This window comes from Leptodactylus fuscus, chromosome 1, assembly GCF_031893055.1.
Source record: "Leptodactylus fuscus isolate aLepFus1 chromosome 1, aLepFus1.hap2, whole genome shotgun sequence".
NCBI classification, from domain to species: Eukaryota; Metazoa; Chordata; class Amphibia; order Anura; family Leptodactylidae; genus Leptodactylus; species Leptodactylus fuscus.
The window spans coordinates 182,265,280-182,286,134 of record NC_134265.1 but is presented as its reverse complement, the minus strand read 5'-3'; the positions used below and the strand labels follow the sequence as shown (position 1 = coordinate 182,286,134).

The 20,855-nt window shown below is 41.2% G+C and overlaps 1 protein-coding gene across 1 annotated transcript in view; it reads right to left on the bottom strand.

Annotated features, from left to right (window-relative positions):
* The window catches only part of SHB (SH2 domain containing adaptor protein B), a 153,040-nt gene that overhangs the window by 44,718 nt on the left and 87,467 nt on the right, over positions 1–20,855 (bottom strand). Inside the window, exons 3-5 of the mRNA XM_075280364.1 lie at positions 17,408–17,620; positions 5,171–5,342; positions 4,054–4,173 (exon numbers count right to left, since the gene is read on the bottom strand). Coding sequence (XP_075136465.1) covers positions 4,054–4,173; positions 5,171–5,342; positions 17,408–17,620 — 505 coding nt within the window. The remainder of the gene's footprint in view (positions 1–4,053; positions 4,174–5,170; positions 5,343–17,407; positions 17,621–20,855) is intronic.

Below are 20,855 nucleotides of genomic sequence, written 5' to 3'. Positions count from 1 at the left end.
CGCGGCCACTTCGGGTTTCAGCCGCGCGTACAGCGCTTGCTCTGCTAGCCACCCTTATTATAGTCCTACAGGAGTGAACAGACTCCTTTTAACTTGCAGTCATGGATGGGGCTCTGTCCTTGAAATAGATGTGAGGCCCATATCTGTCAGGTGTTATAGTACATCCCAAGTATACAAAGCATACATAACTGCCAAGATTGGAATACCCCTTTAAACTACTGTACATTTGCTCTGTCCATATGTTATAAAGAGTTATCACTTTATGGGATTTAAAATATAATTTGAGCACACTTCTTGGCTATTTACATGAAAATAATGGTTATTAAAGGGCCTCTATCAGCAAAACTATGCTGACAGAGCCCCATATATGCGTGAATAGCCTTTAAAATGGCTATTCAAGTACCAGTAATCTTATTTTAAACCCCGCTCCCGTTTTAAAATAAAACTATAAAAACATATATGTAAATGATACCTGAACGTGCACGCTGGGTGGTCGTGCACGATCCAACGTCATCTTCGGTCCCTCCTTCCTCTTCTTTCTTCTTCCAGCGACGTCCTGCTGTCCTGGCTCTTCTCCGCCTACATCTTCTTTTCTTCCAGATATAAAGACATTCGCGAGCGTTCTGCGCATGCTCGCATAGTTCTAAGGATACTTAGAACTACAACAAAAATGGCAGTGGCGCGTGCGCAGTAGCGCTCCGGAGGGAGCAATACTGCGCTCGCGCAGGATTTGAACAAAACCTGCCGGAAAAACAGAAGATGAGGGCGGAGAAGATCGAGAAGAGGGGGACGTCGCTGGAGAAAAAAGAAGAGGAAGGAGGGACCGAAGATGACGTTGGATCGTGCACGACCGCCCAGCGTGCACGTTCAGGTATCATTTACATATATGTTTTCATAGTTTTATTTTAAAACAGGCAGGGGGTTTAAAATTAGATTACCGGTGCCTGAATAGCCTTTGTAAAGGCTATTCACGCATACGTGAGGCTCTGTCAGCATAATTTTGCTGATAGAGCCCCTTTAATGTAATTTACATTTCATCTAAACTGTAGAATACTTAAAGCCCCTGCCAGCGATATACTATTAGGCATGGCAATGGTAATTTCAGTTTAAACAATGAAAACATAGGTCACATTGCAATAATCTATATGGTGAGGGATAGTTCAAGGGATATTTCCAGATAAATCAAGAGGTTGCCCAGAACAATACATAAGGTAGCAATACAGTAAAACAATATACAACCTGAGTCTCAGTTGTACTCCAGGTGTCAGCATGACTTCCAATGAGTTACTAGAAGATCCCGAGGATTTGCATTTTTATGTGACTTTGCTAATGAACACAGTTAAAAGGTGACCTATAAAGGCTGACACAAATGATCCAGACGGTGATGTCATCGTTTTACTGCTAGTAATGGAATGTAGCTTTATTATACCTGTTAATCACAACGTCTTGGTGAGCTGATCAGTCGTCTTTCTTCTACATAAGAATGAAACTGGGCCACAAATAAACCAAATGTCCTCCCTACTGTGCTTAGGCAAGATACCAGCAGAGCTGACATTATTTCACCTACTGGTGCATGCCAGTAAGCACACACAGACACAGCTGATAGCGTGCCAAAGCCGTGCAGACACAGCAGGGCATAACTGAACAGCTCAGTGGTGCAGGTTCTCATGAGTAATGTGTTGTTCTTCTCCAACCTTATGGATTGATTTCCTTAAAAGAGATTTCATACCAGTGGGTGTATAAGTATACAGTGGTATCTTTTTTCCATTTTCATTCAATGTGAAAGAGTAAAATAACTGGATATGTAAAAGGTTGAGTTTTCCTTCTACCAATGCTGTTTCTCTGCCTGGATAAAAGTGCCACTAGGGGGAGCTCAGATATGAATCGGAAGCCTTAACTGCAACAATAGGTTCAATATTATAGACCTATAGAGGCCCCCACAAGAGAGAATAGCACTTATACAGCATGTAGTGTCACACTCTCCAACTCAATGTTTCTCTTTTTATAAAATTTGAGGAATGTGGAGGTACTGTAAAAGACCAGAGATCTCAAAGGATGCCATATAATGGATTTGTGCAAGACAGATATACAGTATTATGACAAAGAGCCTTAACAAAAGTGCCATTTTACCTGATCCTTCTGAAAATAAAGCTTAAAGGGATTCTACCATTAAAAAACTTTTTTTTCTAGGTAACACGTCAGAATAGCGTTTAGAAAGGCTATTTGTCTCCTGCCTTTGGAAGTGATCGCCGCCGCGCCGTTCGAAATACCGGTTTGCACCGATATGCTAATTAGTTCTCTCACAGCGATGGGGGCGTCCCCCAGCGCAGGAGATGCGATGGGGGCGTCCGCATTGCTGCTCGAAAACCAACTACAGCGCCGCCTCTGTCTTCTTCTGCATCCTCCCCTTCCTTCTTCATGTCGGATGCCTGCGCAATACGCTCTGTTTGGCGAACTTTGCTGAACGTACTGCGCATGCCCGCGGCCATAGTGCCGACACCGCAAGTTCGCCGAACAGAGCGTACTGCGCAGGCGTCCGATGTCATGCCGAAGAAGGAAGGGGAGGATGCAGAAGACAACAGAGGCGGCGCTGGAGTCTGTTTTCGAGCAGCAATGGGGACGCCCCCATTGCATCTCCTGCGCTGGGGCACGCCCCCATCGCTGCGAGAGAACTAATTAGCATACCGATACAAACCGGTATTTCGAACGAACGGCGTGGCGGCGATCACTTCCAAAGGTAGGAGACGAATAGCCTTTCTAAAGGCTATTCTGACGTGTTACCTAGAAAAAAAGTTTTTTAATGGTAGAATCCCTTTAAAGCAGACCTGTCAACAGGTTTGAACAGACCATTGACATGTATCATCTGATAGGAATTGTCACTGCAGCATTATGGTGTTTTTCTTATCCACATCTGTTCAGCCTTTCAAAGATATAAACCCTTTTAGTGATGATGCAAAGTAGGGAACACTAGCCAAGTTGGTGGAAACACTTCAGGACATACATCGCACATAGACCTCGCACCGGAGAACCCATACGGTGTTACCGCCCACTTGTTGGCTAGTACACCGGCTTATATATTTGGAATGGCTGAACACGTTTAGATAAACCTACACCAAAGTGCTCAGGGAGACCATGCCTATCAGATGAGGTACCTTGTGACAGGTTCTCTTTAATAACTTTATAATGTAAAGTTAGGTGAGGCTAAATTTGGTGCTTGAGCAACAACTAAAAGCCGAAACATGTAATTTTGCTGACTCACAGAGAATCACGATCAAACATAAATCGTATCAATTTCTTATTGAATAATATCACGGAAGGGCAGATGACACTGACTGCCCAAGAAATTTTAAAACTTGACTTTTATTTGTTTACTTAAAAAACATTCTTCACCGCTGAATGTGGAGCGGCGGTCCTGCTGGCGGTCAGCCCATTATACCGCTGAAAGAGCAGTTGTGACTGCTTTTAACTGTGAAATCTACATCAGTGACCCCTGATGAATCTATATACGGAGGAAACGCATAGGGTCAGAGATCAGTAGCCAGTGCGGGAGTTGAAATATACCGGCTGTTTAAATAGGTGACCTGGCCAGTGAGTCCTTCCATTCCCTCTGTTGGCGTGGCGTTAGGCCAGTAACCTCGGAGGGGAGGAGGGGGAGCTCGCTGAGCCTTATGCAAGGTCCCGTGGACGCAGCTTGGTAGTACTAGACCCCGCAGTACATGTGTATGAGGGAGTGAGGTTGTTCTCAGTCTCTAGGGATATATCAGAGACAGGTCTCCCCCACATGTTTCGAAAAAATTGTTTTGTGTATGACTTCACAATTAGTATTCACCCCAAAGGGTACTATCAGCAGTTTCTATTTAAGAATGTTTTTTAAGTAAACAAATAAAAGTCAAGTTTTAAAATTTCTTGGGCAGTCAGTGTCATCTGCCCTTCCATGTAATTTTGCTGCTTGTGTATGGCTGAGATTTTTTATTTTTAGGTAACAGTATATATATTAAAAAAAAAAAAAAAAAAGCCACAAAAACTCATTTCATATCCAAAGAAATTACTTACTTCAGTGACAGGGAATAGTCATGCTTGCTGGTCTGACTGTTCCTTACAAGGTAACTGCATTCTTTACACAACCTCAGTAAGTTTTCAGCATCTGTTCGGCTGATGGCTCCGTGATACCAACTATAATACATATCATTGGTTATACTTAACATAGAGGAATGAAATTAACATTGTAAAAAGTTAATGTTCTAAGTATATTATACACACACACATAAAACAAAACCATTTTATTTATTTAGCTTACTTGTATAGTGCCATCATATTCCACAGTGCTTTACAGACATTGTGAGTCTTATATGGGACAGTAACTGACAATGTAAATTCCCTATTGGTATATTTTTGGAGTGCGGGAGGAAACCAGAGTACCAGGAGGAAACCCACACAAACATGGGGAGAACATCCAAACTCCTTACAGATGTTGCCCATGGCAGGATTCGAACCCAGGACCCCAGCACTACAAGGCTACAGTTCCAACCACTGAGCCACTGTGCTGCCCATATTACCCACTATTCACAGGAACAGGGATAAATGTCTGTTGGTTGGGATCCAACTGCAGAACCCCCCAGTGTTTATGAGTACAGGGTTTCTGAGTGCACCACTTAAAGAGAGCATTTACTTCACATGGTGGACTCAGGGACCCCTTTTTCTTGTGATCTCTGGGGGTTTCAGTAGTCAGACCGCAGGGGTCAGGCACCTAGTGTTGGGCTAAGGCTCCACGTTGCAGAAAAGCAGCTTTTTTGTTGCAGGTTTTGTTGCCAAAGCGACAAAATGAATGGTAAATACAAAAATGAAGTTTCCCTTCCGATCAATCCACTCCTGGATTTGGTTTTTAAAAAAAAAAAAAAAAAAAAAACGCAGCAAACTCTGCAATAAAAAAAGCAGCAAGTCACGGCACCTGACAATGGTTCAGTTCATCCAAAGCCTAATGGCGCTTCTTGACTTCTGTGCTGCAGTAATTCAGCCACCACGTCTTTAATTTCTTCAATGGTTACTACTTACTGGTGACCAACTTAGCAGGACTTATCTTTTATAATAGCCACGCTCACAATTTAAAGGAAAAAAAAAAAAAGATATTTCTTTTAAACCAAACAAAAAAATAAAAAAAAACCCCACTCACATTTGTTTCTCCAGTGCAACAGTTGGGTCCACTCTTTCTCCCAGGATACCACAAAGTTCAGGGCTGCCATGTTTTATAGGTTTAAAGCCACCTCCAGGGGCTCGGAGCTGCCTGCGCCTGTCACTTGATGGAGAAGGCGATGACTGTCTTTTCTCACTTCCATTAAACTGGGCTGCAAAAGATTAAAATGATGAATATAACCAAGAACTAGTGTCACTTTTGCAACGGCCCTGACACATATTCTCTAGAGTACTGCTGCCAACAAATATCTAGCCTATAAGTATTCATGTATGATGATAATGACTGGGGAAACCTTGTTTCCTGCCACACCGATTAGTACTGAAATGTTCTTGTATGAGAGGGAAACCATATTTCCCATTTCCTGGCGGTCAGAATTCTATCAATGCTTATCAGCTCCAGAATGTCTAGAGTTTGGAATATGGCCGTGTGCCACAGCTCAAAAGTTGAGAGAAAACAAAGCTCTTGGGTAATAATTATTGGTCTGAACTTTTACTGAAAGCAAGAACTTTAACAATCACGTCTGACAACAAACAAATCACTGGTAGTTGTGACAAGTATCTTAACAGAGTGTACTGTAACCCATCTAGATAGGGCCCCTAAGGCACTGCCATTGTAATACTATTTTCATAAAGGATGATTAATGTATACAAAAAACTAAACAAAAATCTAAACAAGTTACAATAGTGTTCCTGCACACAACAAAAGCAATAACTCCATACAGCAGTGAAAACTAGACTACATTGTCATTATGTGCTGGCATCCGCTGAGTTCTGCCACTCCAATAAACCTTTTACAGTACAAATGACCAATTACATAGAAACATGTGCACAAGCATGGCTCCAGCTTTTCATCTCCTACATAGCCATCTGGTATTAGACTGGCATCACATACACAGGGTTTGCCATGCTCAGATGAACAAGATTAGTTGCACATAGGCTTGTTAAGCCACACATAGGTACAGTCACCCATGAAACCTCCTTTCTGTTCATAGTGCAGGGAAAACAATTGGGCAGTAACTGTAGTGTTTCAGGTGACTTAATCTTACTACTCTGAAATGTGTTATCAAGGGGTTGTCAATAAGAGCCATCCTTAAATAAACTACCATTTATATGGTTAAACAAGGCAAGGAAGACAAAGCTCTGGGACACATGGCTTGTACCAGTTGCTATACTATAGAGCACAAAAGAATGAAATGGTTAAGATTTCACAAAATGTGAGAAGAATAATTTCATATGCAAAGATCTGTCCATTTACTACTATGGGAGTCACTGCCTGTAATTCCCCCAATATAGCATGTATTTAGAATGGTATAACTTAATATGCAAGACGAAAGCGATTAAATTAAATATAATAAGTCACAATTTGTCAGCCCATACTTTGATGTAAAGAGCAGATGTGCTGCCGACAATAAAGAAACATGCGAGGGTGAACAACCTGGAAATTACAGCATGTAAATGGAGATAGAATTGCTCTGACCATCTTACTATATCATCCATCAGCGAATGTTACTGGCGGCGGATCTGCCCATGTAAAAGGATTTTAAGTCTTCAATGGTAATGCATGCAACAGTATAAAGCTACAAACCAAAACTAAATGCAAAATAACTGTGTATTTCTGCTATAATCCTCAAAATGACAATAATCACATTTAGTCACCATGAGTGCCCAAGCCCCTATGTATTGAAGCCCAGATCAAAATAAAATGAATTCCACTGAAAAGGTTGGAAACAATCCTGCTGTGAACAAGAGATAAAAGCAAAAACTAATGTTACAACTAAATTATAAGCCTTTGTATGCAGGGTTCCTCTTACAGATACCTCAGTTCATAGATTTACATTCCATAGAGCTGCTATGGGGCCTTTGGAGAAATGCGCTCTTACTGACTGTCCCATTCCTTTCACTAGTGGCCAGTAATACCCTGTGCAGTACTCCCTTCTCTAGGGGACCCTCAATATTAACCAACAAGGTGAAGAACTGGCTCACAGAAAAGGGATGGAAAAAAACAAAGAATTTCTGTCCTTGAAGGCAAAACCGGGCATAATTATTTACTTATATGCAGCACTACGTGAGATAGACAGTAAGTAAATAAGTGCCACCAGTTGTGCCAGAGATGCATAAGATATGCTGTATTTTATCATTTACTTTATATGGTCTGTATTTACATTTCACTAAACAATATATCTGGTAAACTAGCTTCTTTCTGTACAAATATGTATATCATTACTAATGCAGACTAAGTAATGGCCTCCCATGGGAGGTAGGGGCATATTACTCAATGCTAGTCCTGTACAGTGATCACACAATTATTAAGAAAACTGGGATATTAAGAATGAATACATTTACTCTTAATGTATCTAAAAGACTGCAACCTAAAAATACATGACCGCTGGGAGAAGATTTATATTTTATGTACCGTTTTCTTGAGAAGCTAAATGTATGAGTCAAAGGCAAGCTACAAAGCTGGAATTTTCCTTTTTTTAATTTTTTATTAGAGAAGTCTTAAGACACCAATGTACCATTTTTTTTATTTATTTATTTTTTGTAAGTCCTACAGTATGTTTGCTAGGCAGCGCTCAACATTTAGTACCATTATTCCACAAACATTTCCACCTTCTGCATTTGTCAGGGAAATACGGCCCCAAACCCCTTGTACTGAGCTGAAGTCAGCTATGTCGGCGTTACTGGCATGCTGGTAATTTTTCATTAATCTTCCCAATCTTCATTAATCACACAGTCATACACACAGGTTAATTGGTTCCCATGATATTGTCCCCTCTGCATGGTTCTGGAATGTGGAGTGAAAATCATGGGGAAAACAACGTATGGCAGAATGTACACCGGTGAAAATACAGCATGGGCAAGAATGCAATGGACAGTTATGGACACCAATTCTCTTTGGGAAGAAGCAATGTGGAGCTCCTATTAAATGGGCAACCAGTGTTTGTATTAATATTTATTCCTGACCAGTGCCCTGGGTAAACCATTGGCTTGTTTGTTTTTTTTTAAATCACATTTTAAAAAATAAAATAAATAAAAAATAATAAGTCACAATTTGTCAGCCCATACTTTCTGATGTAAAGAGCAGATGTGCTGCCGACAAAAACATGCGAGGGTGAACAACCTGGAAATTACAGCATGTAAATGGAGATAGAATTGCTCTGACCATCTTACTATATCATCCATCAGCGAATGTTACTGGCGGCGGATCTTAAGTCTTCAATGGTAATGCATGCAACAGTATAAAGCTACAAACCAAAACTAACTACAAAATAACTGTGTATTTCTGCTATAACCCTCAAAATGACAATAATCACATTTAGTCACCATGAGTGCCCAAGCCCCTATGTATTGAAGCCCAGATCAAAATAAAATGAATTCCACTGAAAAGGTTGGAAACAATCCTGCTGTCAACAAGAGATAAAAGCAAAAACTAATGTTACAACTAAATTCAGAAAGGTTTATGCTTTAGCGATGAAAAGCTCAAATTATAAAGTGAAAAGGTTAAGATGTGCTAAGTGAAGCAAATATTGAATACTTAGCCACAATAACCTAATCTGAAGCTGTACTGGAAACCATATTTTTAATGGTCACATCCCTCACACAAGAAACTCGTTGTTGCCATTTGTTGCTTTGTTTTTATTAGTATTGTTTATAAGGCAGCAGAGTGAATATGCTGAGGTTGTTGCTTAGTAACAGGTGCTGCAGAAGGTGGGTGACACCCTTGCATCTCCATGCCCTCATGGAGTCTGGTGGTATGAACTTGTACCCTATAGACAGGATGATCGGATGCACTGATGATGTGCCACCACTGAACATGGATAGGATTTCACATCTATAAACATATCTATATTTGTATAACAAAGACTTATTTCACACTAATGTACAGTAGATATATGGTTTTTATATGGTCATATTTATTTTAGGAGCTAAAAGGGGGAGAAGTGTGAACTGTAACCTTATGGCAACTTATAATTCATGGTTGGTCTGGGAAAGGTGTCATCTTGGACAACAATGCCATAAGTTAAAAGGATTGACTGAAAATACAATATCAACGTTTTATCATTGGTGGGAATCTACCAGGATTCTTTATGTCACAAAAAGGCACCAGTGTTTTCCACTGCCCAAAAAAGTCTAATGTATGGGCAGCTTTATAGTCTTACATCCGATAAATCTTTTTCTTTGCCTGCAGAGACTAATGGCTTATATACTTCTATCTAATCAAAAGTGGGGCCTAAATATATATATATATATATATTATATATATATATATATGTATATATTCCATGCAAATGTTGTTTTGATTCCTACTGGTAGGCTCAGTCTTACACTCACAGGCAAGAATTTGATGGATTTTCCACTATTCTCATAGGCAATCGTATAATACACCAGGCGACACACAGTTTCTCCTCTTACTACAGCCTTTATTCAGACAACATAGTCCCACTGAAGAAGGTCACACAATTGAAATGTCTGGCTCTTCTAGATGACATTATCCACATGTGCTGTTCTATGTATTATATCACCTGGATTTAGACTGTTTTCTTCAATAAATTTCCTATTTGCTGAATTATCTTATTGGAGTGCCCCTGATGCATTATATGATTATTCATGGCCATGACAGGCTTTTGGGATGGCACCTTGAAAATTAAGGGGTAGTTCACACGGAGTAAATGCGTGCTCCTTTTGGCAAAATACACATGTAAAAAATACACGTATAAAAATAAGACTCCCATTGACTTTTTTTTTTAACGTGTAAAAAAACACGTCAAAATACACGTGTAAAATGTCATTGAAGTCAATGGGAGTCTTATTTTTACGTGTATTCTGCCAAAATGAGTGCGCGTTTACTCCGTGTGAACTACCCCTAAGAGTGCAGAAACATTTACTGCAAGTATTCTCATAGGGACTTTTGGGATATTATACTTGCCCTTTTTTATATTGCATACCTGCCAACTGCCCCGATTTCCGCAGGACACTCACGATTTTGGTGTCCCGCGGTCGGCATGTCCTGATTTCAACTGCGGGTTCCGATGAGCTGAGTACATAGGCAAATAGGACCTTTCATGGTCCGGGGCATAGCCAACACTATATACTATATGCTATATACTTACCCGTTCTGTGCCCCATGTAAAGAGCTATCGGTGCTGGTACCGTAGCTCTTTACAGTCAGAAGGGCGTTCCTGACAGTCTGTCAGGAACATCCTTCTCCACAGCAGCGCCTATTGCTCTCTCCCTCTGGTTACAGTGCTCGTCCATAGACGAGTACTATCAGGAGGGAAGGGGGCATTCCTCCCCGCTCACACTGTACAGTGCGATAGGCGCTGCTGTGGAGAAGGACGTTCCTGGCAGACTGTGAGGAACGCCCTTCTGACTGTAAAGAGCTACGGTACTGGGACTGCTAGCTCTTTAAACGGGGCACAGATTGGGATAGCCGACAGTGCACTGAATTCAGCACACTGTCGACTTTCCAGTAGTATATAGAACTGCCTGTGCCCCGGACCATGAAAGGTCCTCTTTAAAGCAGGAGCTGTCACAGCTCAGCTCTTGCTTTAACGCTGCGCTCCGGCATTTGTAGCCACGATGTGAATTGACGTCACATCGCACCTACAACTATGTGTATGAGGGAGAGAGTGGCGGGTGAGCGATGGAAGGTGAGTGTGTTTGTTTGTGTTAAACATTAAGTTGGAACATAATGTAAAGAGCCCATGAAACAGGGGGGCAGGTGAAGGAGGGGGGGGGGGGGGATGGCATGACACTGGGGCAGATGAAGGGGGGGAGAGAACAGCATGACACTGGAGCAGATGAAGGGGGGGAGAGAACAGCATGACACTGGAGCAGATGAAGGGGGGAGAACGGCATGACACTGACCAGAGACGGGGAGACATGAAGTTGGGGGATATGAAACTGGAGACAGAGATGGGGGGGGGGACGACATGAAACTAGGGGCAGATAAAGGGTGTATATGAAACTGGGGGAGAGATGGAGGGGGGACATATAATTTACTGGTGACTGTAGGAGGATTATACTGTGTGGGAGCACATGAAAAATTAATGAGAATGGGTGGGTCAACATAAAAGTGGGCGGAGCCAAATTTGCTGCGTCCCTCTTTCTCCCCTTTAAAAGTTGGAAGGTATGATATTGTATGCCATGTTAATTCACCTGTATGAGCATAGCTTGAATATAGCTGAATACAAGCAAACCCTTTTTCTCTCCATTTGTGTAATAACAAGGATGCTTGTTGAATTTGCTTGTCACCAGTCATCGCTCTCAAACTGAGTGTCCCTTTGTATTAGGTGAGGTCCTCAGGAGTCCTCTTTGGAAGGACAGTGGTCAGGAATGAGTTACAATGGATTAAAGGAAAAAATAAGTGAAGGGGTGAAAAGCACACAGGGAAACAATTGGGAATGACATAAAAACACTTGGACTTAATGCGGTCATAAGAGACTCTGCAATTTAAAGCTTTCACCAGCGATGGAGATGTTTAACATACAAACAGGCACGTTCCTCAAGAGAATGATTGTGGAGTCTGTGGAAGGCTTGTACGAGAAGATTAGATTTCATTATATCTGTTTCCAAGGTTATTAAAAGCCAATTACCTCTTCTGAAGGCAGTGAAGCAGGCAGCGGCCAGCCCTTGCACTACTTAATACCGAAATTAACTGCATTTTAATTCTTCATGATAACTTCCCCTCATGAGAGGAAACCAGGAGGAGGCAAAATACACAGCAATTTTCTGAGCAACTTAGGAGCAAAAGATAACACAGCAATTTCACTAGATTTGCTAAATAACATGTATCTGGAGCCTGTAACCACACACACTGCTTTGTGCCAGAAACTCGACAAGGATGAATTCCTTATATAAAAGATCTCTCCAGCACAGATATAGAGGCAGACAAAGAAAGAAAAGGGATTTCCTTTTAATTGCCAGCGCTAAAATCTGTGTCAAGTTGCTCATATAAACAGACCTCCTGTCCGTAGAAGGGGTAGCAAACAGTGCCCAATGGTGTCTATACACACGAAGCTGTTGGCAGATACGGATTAAAACTATAGGATTTCTTGACTGACTAGTTACTCGCTGTCAGAATAAAAGGCGAGTGAGCAGCCATGCCTATTTCTTTTGTTCCCTGATTTGCGGTGAAATACAGCAGTTGCTCACCCTCCTTAGACTAAAGATATGACATACACATACTGGGGGTGACAAGTTCTGGCTGGATCGCTATAGGCTGTCAATTCAGCTTTGGACAACATATGAACAGGTTGATAACATACATTGTATGGCCCTTTGCCATGCTTTTTTGGCATGAGAGTACCCTAATGTATTACGGTAATTTCCTTAGCAGTATACTTGTGTAAGCAAGTTGCAGCCAAAGGACATGTACAAGAACATATGAAAACTAAAAGGGTTCTCTTACTTTTCACACAGCTGGTAACTGGATAGTTAATGGACTTCATGTATGCGATCTGCTTGTACAGCTAACAAGGGGTAAAGGAGGTAACCGTTGCACCTCGTCTCTGGTGCCAAATGCTCTCCTGCAACCTAAACGCAGCCAATATTAGGAATGGCACATTGTTGGTGTGGGCTGTGGTACAGAGATTACAGGGGATTCTTTATGTAATATAGTAGATAAGACAGTCCACACTAAAAGATGACAACCCAGAATACCGCTCAGGGAAAATTCTAAACAGAGTTCTTGGTTATTCTTCAGCATATCTTTCAGAAATGTTATGACTTGTATGGTTGAGTGTGACAGTGGCAAATAGAGTTGTAAATTTTGCTAAAACCTGGTTAGGGCACCTATGAATTTTGCTTAATATATCTAGTAATAGAACTTTCAACTAAAAAGTGACAGGAGCAACTAAAAATCCACATAAAAAAGCTGATAGATGGAAATAAGATTTATGAATGAACAACATACAGTATATAAATGGTAGACACTTGACATCTGATTTCTTGACCATATTGCTCCTTTATTGGGAGCCTCTTTTATTATCTCATGAGAGGGACCTGACATACGCAATGTATAATGTATATAACATACATCATATATAAAATGTATAATATATGAATAACAGCAGAGTTGTATACAAAAGCTCAGTCTATACAGCAAAGTGACAAAGCAGCTGTAATAGACCTACGTGTTCTCAAATCCGGAGATGGCAGGTGTTTTACATACAAATAGCAGCAAGTTGAAAAATCAGCCTCAGGCTTTTTATTATATAATCATATAAAAGCTTTTGCATGTCATCCTGCTTCCTGTGGCCGCGGGCAAGGAAGTGGCCCGTAACTGCAGCTCAGCAGCAGACGCCATGAAACAAATACAAACACAGAGGAATTAAACAAAATGTCAACGTGTGTGCCAATAAATAGCTGTACAATCATCTGATATGTTATTATTGAGCAGTAAATGAGTTCCCACAGCAAATATATTTACCAAGAACACAATTAGAAATAATACCTGCCCGAATATCTGGCATCCATTACACTTAACCTACTTCCACCTGCCAAGCAAGCTGTCAATCACGCACTCCACTTTTTGTAGCTTAATTTTACACTTACTGGTAATAAAATAATGAGCAGAAGCAAAAAAAAAAAAAAATTAAAACCACAACAGGGAAATGAAGCCATTTGAAGCCGAGGCTCCATAATGCAAAAACACAGCACGTTAATCTGCACATGCGAAATCATGAGCGTTTACCCTACAGTTTTAACAAGGGAAGGAAAAAAGCTGAGAAAAGTGTTGCAAAAACAAGAGAAAAAAAATACAGAAGAAAACTGTTTTTCTTGATGTTTTTAGCTGTAATTTGCCATGTGGGGCCTTAGCCTAAGTTCACATTTGCATAAGAGCCCACCGAAACCCGCATTCAGTTTCAAAATGACAGATCCTATATATATGGTCAATGGGGTCCACTGGGCTCCATGTGTAATCTCTGTCTTGGCAATCCGACTTTTAGTTGTTCGGTTCCACCTTTGGACCCAAACGACAGAAAGCCAGCGCTAGTATGTAGCGTCTTTTCTGGATTCATACTACTGTATGTAGTGTGGTGTTCTCTTCAATGATTATACTACATGCCATCTGCATAGTAGCAGCTCTGCAGGGTACTGAAGCTTGTTCCATTGTACATTACAATTGTACATCTCCAGCACATATGGCATCCTATATGAAGTCTACAATAGGTTTTGAACTGATACAGCATTTAAAGATATTTTTAATCTCTTTCCCAACCTTGCTGGATATTAAAATAAAATCTAAAATTATAATAAGCATATGATGCTTTGTGAGCTGTAATGTCCCAGGAACTATAGATTAGGCAGGTTCAATCATCAACTAGTTAAGAATCATTGCAAAACCCTTGTATTTGGCAAAGGTGTCCACATTGTGGATTGAAAGCACCGTAGGAAGGGGCTGTTGAATTAGAAGTACATGTCAGTAGAAAACTGAGCAGTTCATGATCATGAAAGACATACATGTTGCATGGACATTCTGGTTAGTACGTTCCATGGACCATGCTTTAGCAAAAATGACACTTTTCTCTGACTATTGGATTACATTACACAGCCCCCATTGGACAAACCATCACCAGATCTGGCTTCCGGTACCATCTTTATACTGATGACACCCAATTATACACATCTTCCCGTGACATCACCCCCGCACTCATACAGAACACCAGTGACTGTCTTTCTGCTGTCTCTAATACCATGTCCTCGCTCTATCTGAAACTAAATCTCTCTAAGACTGAACTACTACGGTTTCCACCATCTAATAGATCTGTCCCTGATATATCCATTGCAGTCTCAGGCCTTACTATAACTCCTAGGCAGCATGCCCGCTGCCTCGGGGTCATATTTGATGCAGACCTTTCCTTCACTCCCCACATTGAATCACTCACACGCTCATGTCACCTCCACCTCAAAAACATCTCCAGAATACGCCCTTTCCTTACCAGAGATACACTAAAGACACTTATTGTCTCTCTGATTCATTCTTGCCTTGGACTACCGTAACTCCTTACTAATCAGTCTTCCCCTTACTAAACTCTCCCCTCTATAATCTATTTCGAATGCAGCGGCCAGACTCATCTATCAGTCTATACGCTACAGTGATGCCTCCGGTCTGTGCCAGTCACTACATTGGCTGCCTATTCATTATAGAATAAAATATAAAGTTATCACTCTCATCCACAAGGCTCTCCATAATGCTGCACCTCCCTACATTTCCTCCCTCATCTCTGTCTACCGCCCAGCCCGTACTCTCCGTTCACTCAATGACCTAACACTTACATCCTCTATTATCAGAACCTCCCACGCTCGTATACAAGACTTCTCCCGAGCTGCACCACTTTTCTGGAATGCTCTATCCCGGACAATCAGATTAACTCCCAATTTTCACAGCTTCAAATACAAACTAAAGACACATCTTTTCAGACAGGTCTATCCCAATTCCTAATGTAAAGCCTTCCGCACCGTCATTAGAATCCCTAAAATGTAACCCTCCTCTGTCCCCGCTCCCACATTACCCCACATGATATGATTCCATATCAGGCTAACTTTATATGTCCAAGCTCCATCCACATGTTAAAGGTCACGACTGGTGACGGCTCAAAGTTTTATGTCTGTGTAATGACAGAAAACTCTATTATAAAATTTGTCTGACCATTGTGTAAGTAAAGCCGCCCCTGCTACCTTGTGTCACCCCCTCTACCTCATAGATTGTAAGCTCTTGCAAACAGGGCCCTCAGTCCCATTGTGTGAAATGACTTTCTTTGTAATACATCTTTCTGTCTGTATTTGAACCCTATAAATTGTACAGTGCTGCGGAATCTGCTGGCGCTATATAAATAAAATTTATTATTATTACATTACTAAAGGCACACTTATGTATAATGGCTTGACCATTTTATAACTTGAAATACCTTGAGGCAGGGAGTTTCCTTCATTGTGTAGGTAGCAGGTATGCCCAGTGTGGGGACAGTCTGCTGAGAGTACTACAATTTGGAGCAATTTGGAAGTCATTTAGATCACTGGGTCTGGAGCCACTTAGAGAACATACTTATTTCACATTTTAACAAATTGAAAAATTAGCTGTGACACATGCTCCTGTGACTAAGGCTCCTAAATGGCAGCTAGTCATTATTGTGACTATGGAAAGGCAGTTAGCCAAGCATCCTGGTATATGGGCTTAAATGTTAAACAAGCACGTTTCCACCTATTCTATAACGCATATTGTATGTGGACATATACTATGCTACTTATTCATGTTCTTGGTTGTTTTTTTTTTTATACTGAATTTTATTTGCATTAAGACATGTTTAAAGATTCCACTTATTTCTTATGTGCAAGATCATTGTTAAAGAGACGCTTCCAGGAAATTTTAACAAAGATTGTAAGGATTGGGCAGGCAGTTTGCAGAAAATACTGCATGCACTAAACACTTAGGTGTTCTTTGTATGAATGAGACTGTGGATCAAGGGTTGAAGCTTGAGCATGTGGACATGCAATATATTTATCCCATGTACAAGCTCTCTGCCAGAAAGCTTATAGCTTTTATTTCCATGACAAACCTATCCAGAAATGTGGCAATAACCTAGTTTTCCCTTGTGTTAAACCTACCTGTCCAATGCAAGAATATTTATGCTGGTTCAGAAGGGAGGCAAGCTGCAGCAAATGAAGCGGGCAAATAATCAATTGAATATGCGGGTGCAGTTAAAGGGCGGCATCTGTTTCAAAAATCACCTAATCGTGCAGATGACGGGTGGAAAGAGGCATTTCTTCCTCCATTCGCAGCCATGATTAGAGAGACAGATGCTGAACTAGCTGAAGTGTGAGGCCCCCGCTGACGGGATCCTGGGTGGTCTGTCAGACTAATTAAACATACAATATCGTTCTTGTATTATTGGGAAATGGCGATTGTGTGACATTCACAACCAGGCTGGGGGGAAGTCGGGAATCAGACCGAGAGGACTTCTGGCCTTCATCAAAGAACGCTTAAATGTTCAGCAACTTGGGAAATGAAAACATTTTCTTTGAACTTCCCTGAAGACCACAATATAGGATTACATAAATTATAACAAACACTCACACAACTAAACACAGATTACTCACACAGACACACCATGAGAGTGAACGCAACAAGCTGACTTCTCTATAACATGGAGAGTCTTCTATAAACTACAAACAACCACAGCAACAATTCTCAGAGATACGGAGTGTCATATACCTGCTAAGGCTGGTAAGGCTTTATTCCACTCCCAGGGCTGGTCATACTCATCAGCAGGCCGATCATCATCTTGAGGCAACTTGCTTTCTCGCATTCTCAGGCCAACAAGGCTTTCAGAATCTGACTCTACTCCGTTACAGTCGGGCTCATATGGCGTGTCATACAACTGGATGTTTTTCGGGGGCTGCTTTTGGCTCTCCTGTTTCTGAATATCTATGAAAGTTGAAAGAAAATTTTATGTAAGTTATGCAATAAAGTGCTTTACTATAATAAAATACCTTTTGAGTGTGTAAAGTTTGTAACGTGTTGTGATAACATGTTCTTGAGTCATCTTCTGACACACTGCACCGTCCCCTTATCACTACATGCTATAACTAGTTTTCCAATATAGGGCTGGAAGTCAATTCACACAGGAGCTGTACTAGGCCTCCCCAAAACAAAAATTACCAACTGAATAGAATTATCATATAAAGAATACGCTCTATGGGGAAATGAACACATTTAGGTGACTGGTTCACACAATAAGGATTTCACCTCCGTATCGACAGATCAGCAAGTTTATGAATGATAGTCACTCTAGTTAGAGAGGATCTGTCTGCAGATTTCATATCACAAAGTGCATGCGCAAAACTTTATATATGGCAGAAAGTCTGTAAATGAGCATTACTAAAGAGTAACAGAACTCATGAGTCCAGTGTATTGAAAAGTTATAACGCCATCTCACTAATGCATATGCTGCAGTTTGTATTGTATATGGACGTATTAATGCTCATAATAACACTTCACTGGCTAAACAGTATTATTTGAAAGGGCTGTCCACAATGCTTTGCTTTATATACAGTGCCTACAAGTAGTATTCAACCCCCTGCCGATTTAGCAGGTTTGATAAGATGCAAATAAGTTAGAGCCTTCAAACTTCAAACAAGAGCAGGATTTATTAACAGATGCATAAATCTTACAAACCAAAAAGTTATGTTGCTCAGTTAAATTTTAATAAATTTTAAACATAAAAGTGTGGGTCAATTATTATTCAACCCCTAGGTTTAATATTTTGTGGAATAACCCTTGTTTGCAATTACAGCTAATAATCATCTTTTATAAGACCTGATCAGGCCGGCACAGGTCTCTGGAGTTATCTTGGCCCACTCCTCCATGCAGATCTTCTCCAAGTTATCTAGGTTCTTTGGGTGTCTCATGTGGACTTTAATCTTGAGCTCCTTCCACAAGTTTTCAATTGGTTTAAGGTCAGGAGACTGACTAGGCCACTGCAACACCTTGATTTTTTCCCTCTTGAACCAGGCCTTGGTTTTCTTGGCTGTGTGCTTTGGGTCGTTGTCTTGCTGGAAGATGAAATGACGACCCATCTTAAGATCCTTGATGGAGGAGCGGAGGTTCTTGGCCAAAATCTCCAGGTAGGCTGTGCTATCCATCTTCCCATGGATGCGGACCAGATGGCCAGGCCCCTTGGCTGAGAAGCAGCCCCACAGCATGATGCTGCCACCACCATGCTTGACTGTAGGAATGGTATTCTTGGGGTCGTATGCAGTGCCATCCAGTCTCCAAACGTCACGTGTGTGGTTGGCACCAAAGATCTCGATCTTGGTCTCATCAGACCAGAGAACCTTGAACCAGTCTGTCTCAGAGTCCTCCAAGTGATCATGAGCAAACTGTAGACGAGCCTTGACATGACGCTTTGATAGTAAAGGTACCTTACGGGCTCGTCTGGAACGGAGACCATTGCGGTGGAGTACATTACTTATGGTATTGACTGAAACCAATGTCCCCACTGCCATGAGATCTTCCCGGAGCTCCTTCCTTGTTGTCCTTGGGTTAGCCTTGACTCTTCGGACAAGCCTGGCCTCGGCACGGGAGGAAACTTTCAAAGGCTGTCCAGGCCGTGGAAGGCTAACAGTAGTTCCATAAGCCTTCCACTTCCGGATGATGCTCCCAACAGTGGAGACAGGTAGGCCCAACTCCTTGGAAAGAGTTTTGTACCCCTTGGCAGCCTTGTGACCCTCCACGATCTTGTCTCTGATGGCCTTGGAATGCTCCTTTGTCTTTCCCATGTTGACCATGTATGAGTGCTGTTCACAAGTTTGGAGAGGGTCTTAAATAGTCAGAAAAGGCTGGAAAAAGAGATAATTAATCCAAACATGTGAAGCTCATTGTTCTTTGTGCCTGAACTACTTCTTAATACTTTAGGGGAACCAAACAGAATTCTGGTGGTTTGAGGGGTTGAATAATAAATGACCCTCTGAATAAACTTTTCACAATTTAAAAAAAAATTAAACAAAGAAATAACATTCTTTTTTGCTGCAGAGCATTTCACACTTCCAGGCTGATCTACAGTCCAAATGTCATAATGCCAAGTTAATTCAGAATGTGTAAACCTGCTAAATCTGCAGGGGGTTGAATACTACTTGTAGGCACTGTAAATGGTGGTTTGATACTGAGGCCTCTACCATTTTTGATCAAGCAGACCATTAAAAACAGGTGACGCACTTAACATTATTTTGGCAACGTTTTGTCAAAGTGTAGGATACGTCAAGCAGAAAGAGAAAAGCAGGTTCTAAAAGATGACGTGATAAAAGCAGGGTTAGGCTAGTTCACATCTGCGTTCTGTGACCGTTCAGGGTCCTGCAAGAAGGACTTTTCTCTCTGCATTGTTCAGACGGAAAGCAGGCGGACCCCGTTATTTTTATTTCTGCAGGTAACCACTTTAAAGATGATCGGGTTTCCAAGCGCAGCCAAAGAATCCTGAACGCTAGTGTTTACCTAGTGTAAATTTACACGTATATAGATCTAAATGACCAGGAACAAATTCCTAAGTCTAGATAAATGAGTCAGACCATCTCAAAAACAAAAGTCTTATTGGGTGTTCCCAGTATACAGTGTTCAACATCTACCAAGAGTGGTCCAAGAAAGGACAACCAGGAGAATTGGTGAAGTCATGAATTGATGTGTGGGAAGTAAAGGCTGTATGTGATGGGAGAGAGATAGCACCAGGATAAACTTTGTGAAGGAAGCAAGCTAGCAGCATCGGTGTAATGCTCTGGGTATATATGTTTGTTTACCAAGTGCAGAATTGTCCATTACCATAAATGTACAGCAAGTAAGCATTAGTACACAGTGGCAGAAGAGAGTCCATTTTAAGCAGAATATGTGTATAGTATAACAAATGACTAAAAGCAGTCCCCTGCTAGTGGAGCTGTGAAGGCGGGGGACCTTTATAGTGAGCACTCTCTCCGAATCTTAAATTGCTATTGCTCTTTAAAACGGCTTTTTGGACAAGACAATGAGGGTTTTAAAGAGCTTAAATCACTTGATGCTGAAGGCTGTCTATAAGGATTAGAAGTCCCTTCTCCTTTCATGGCAAGTATAAAAAAAAATGAAAAGCTTTATCAACACACTGCTCAACAAAAGACAATTGAAGGTTTTCTGTGAGCAT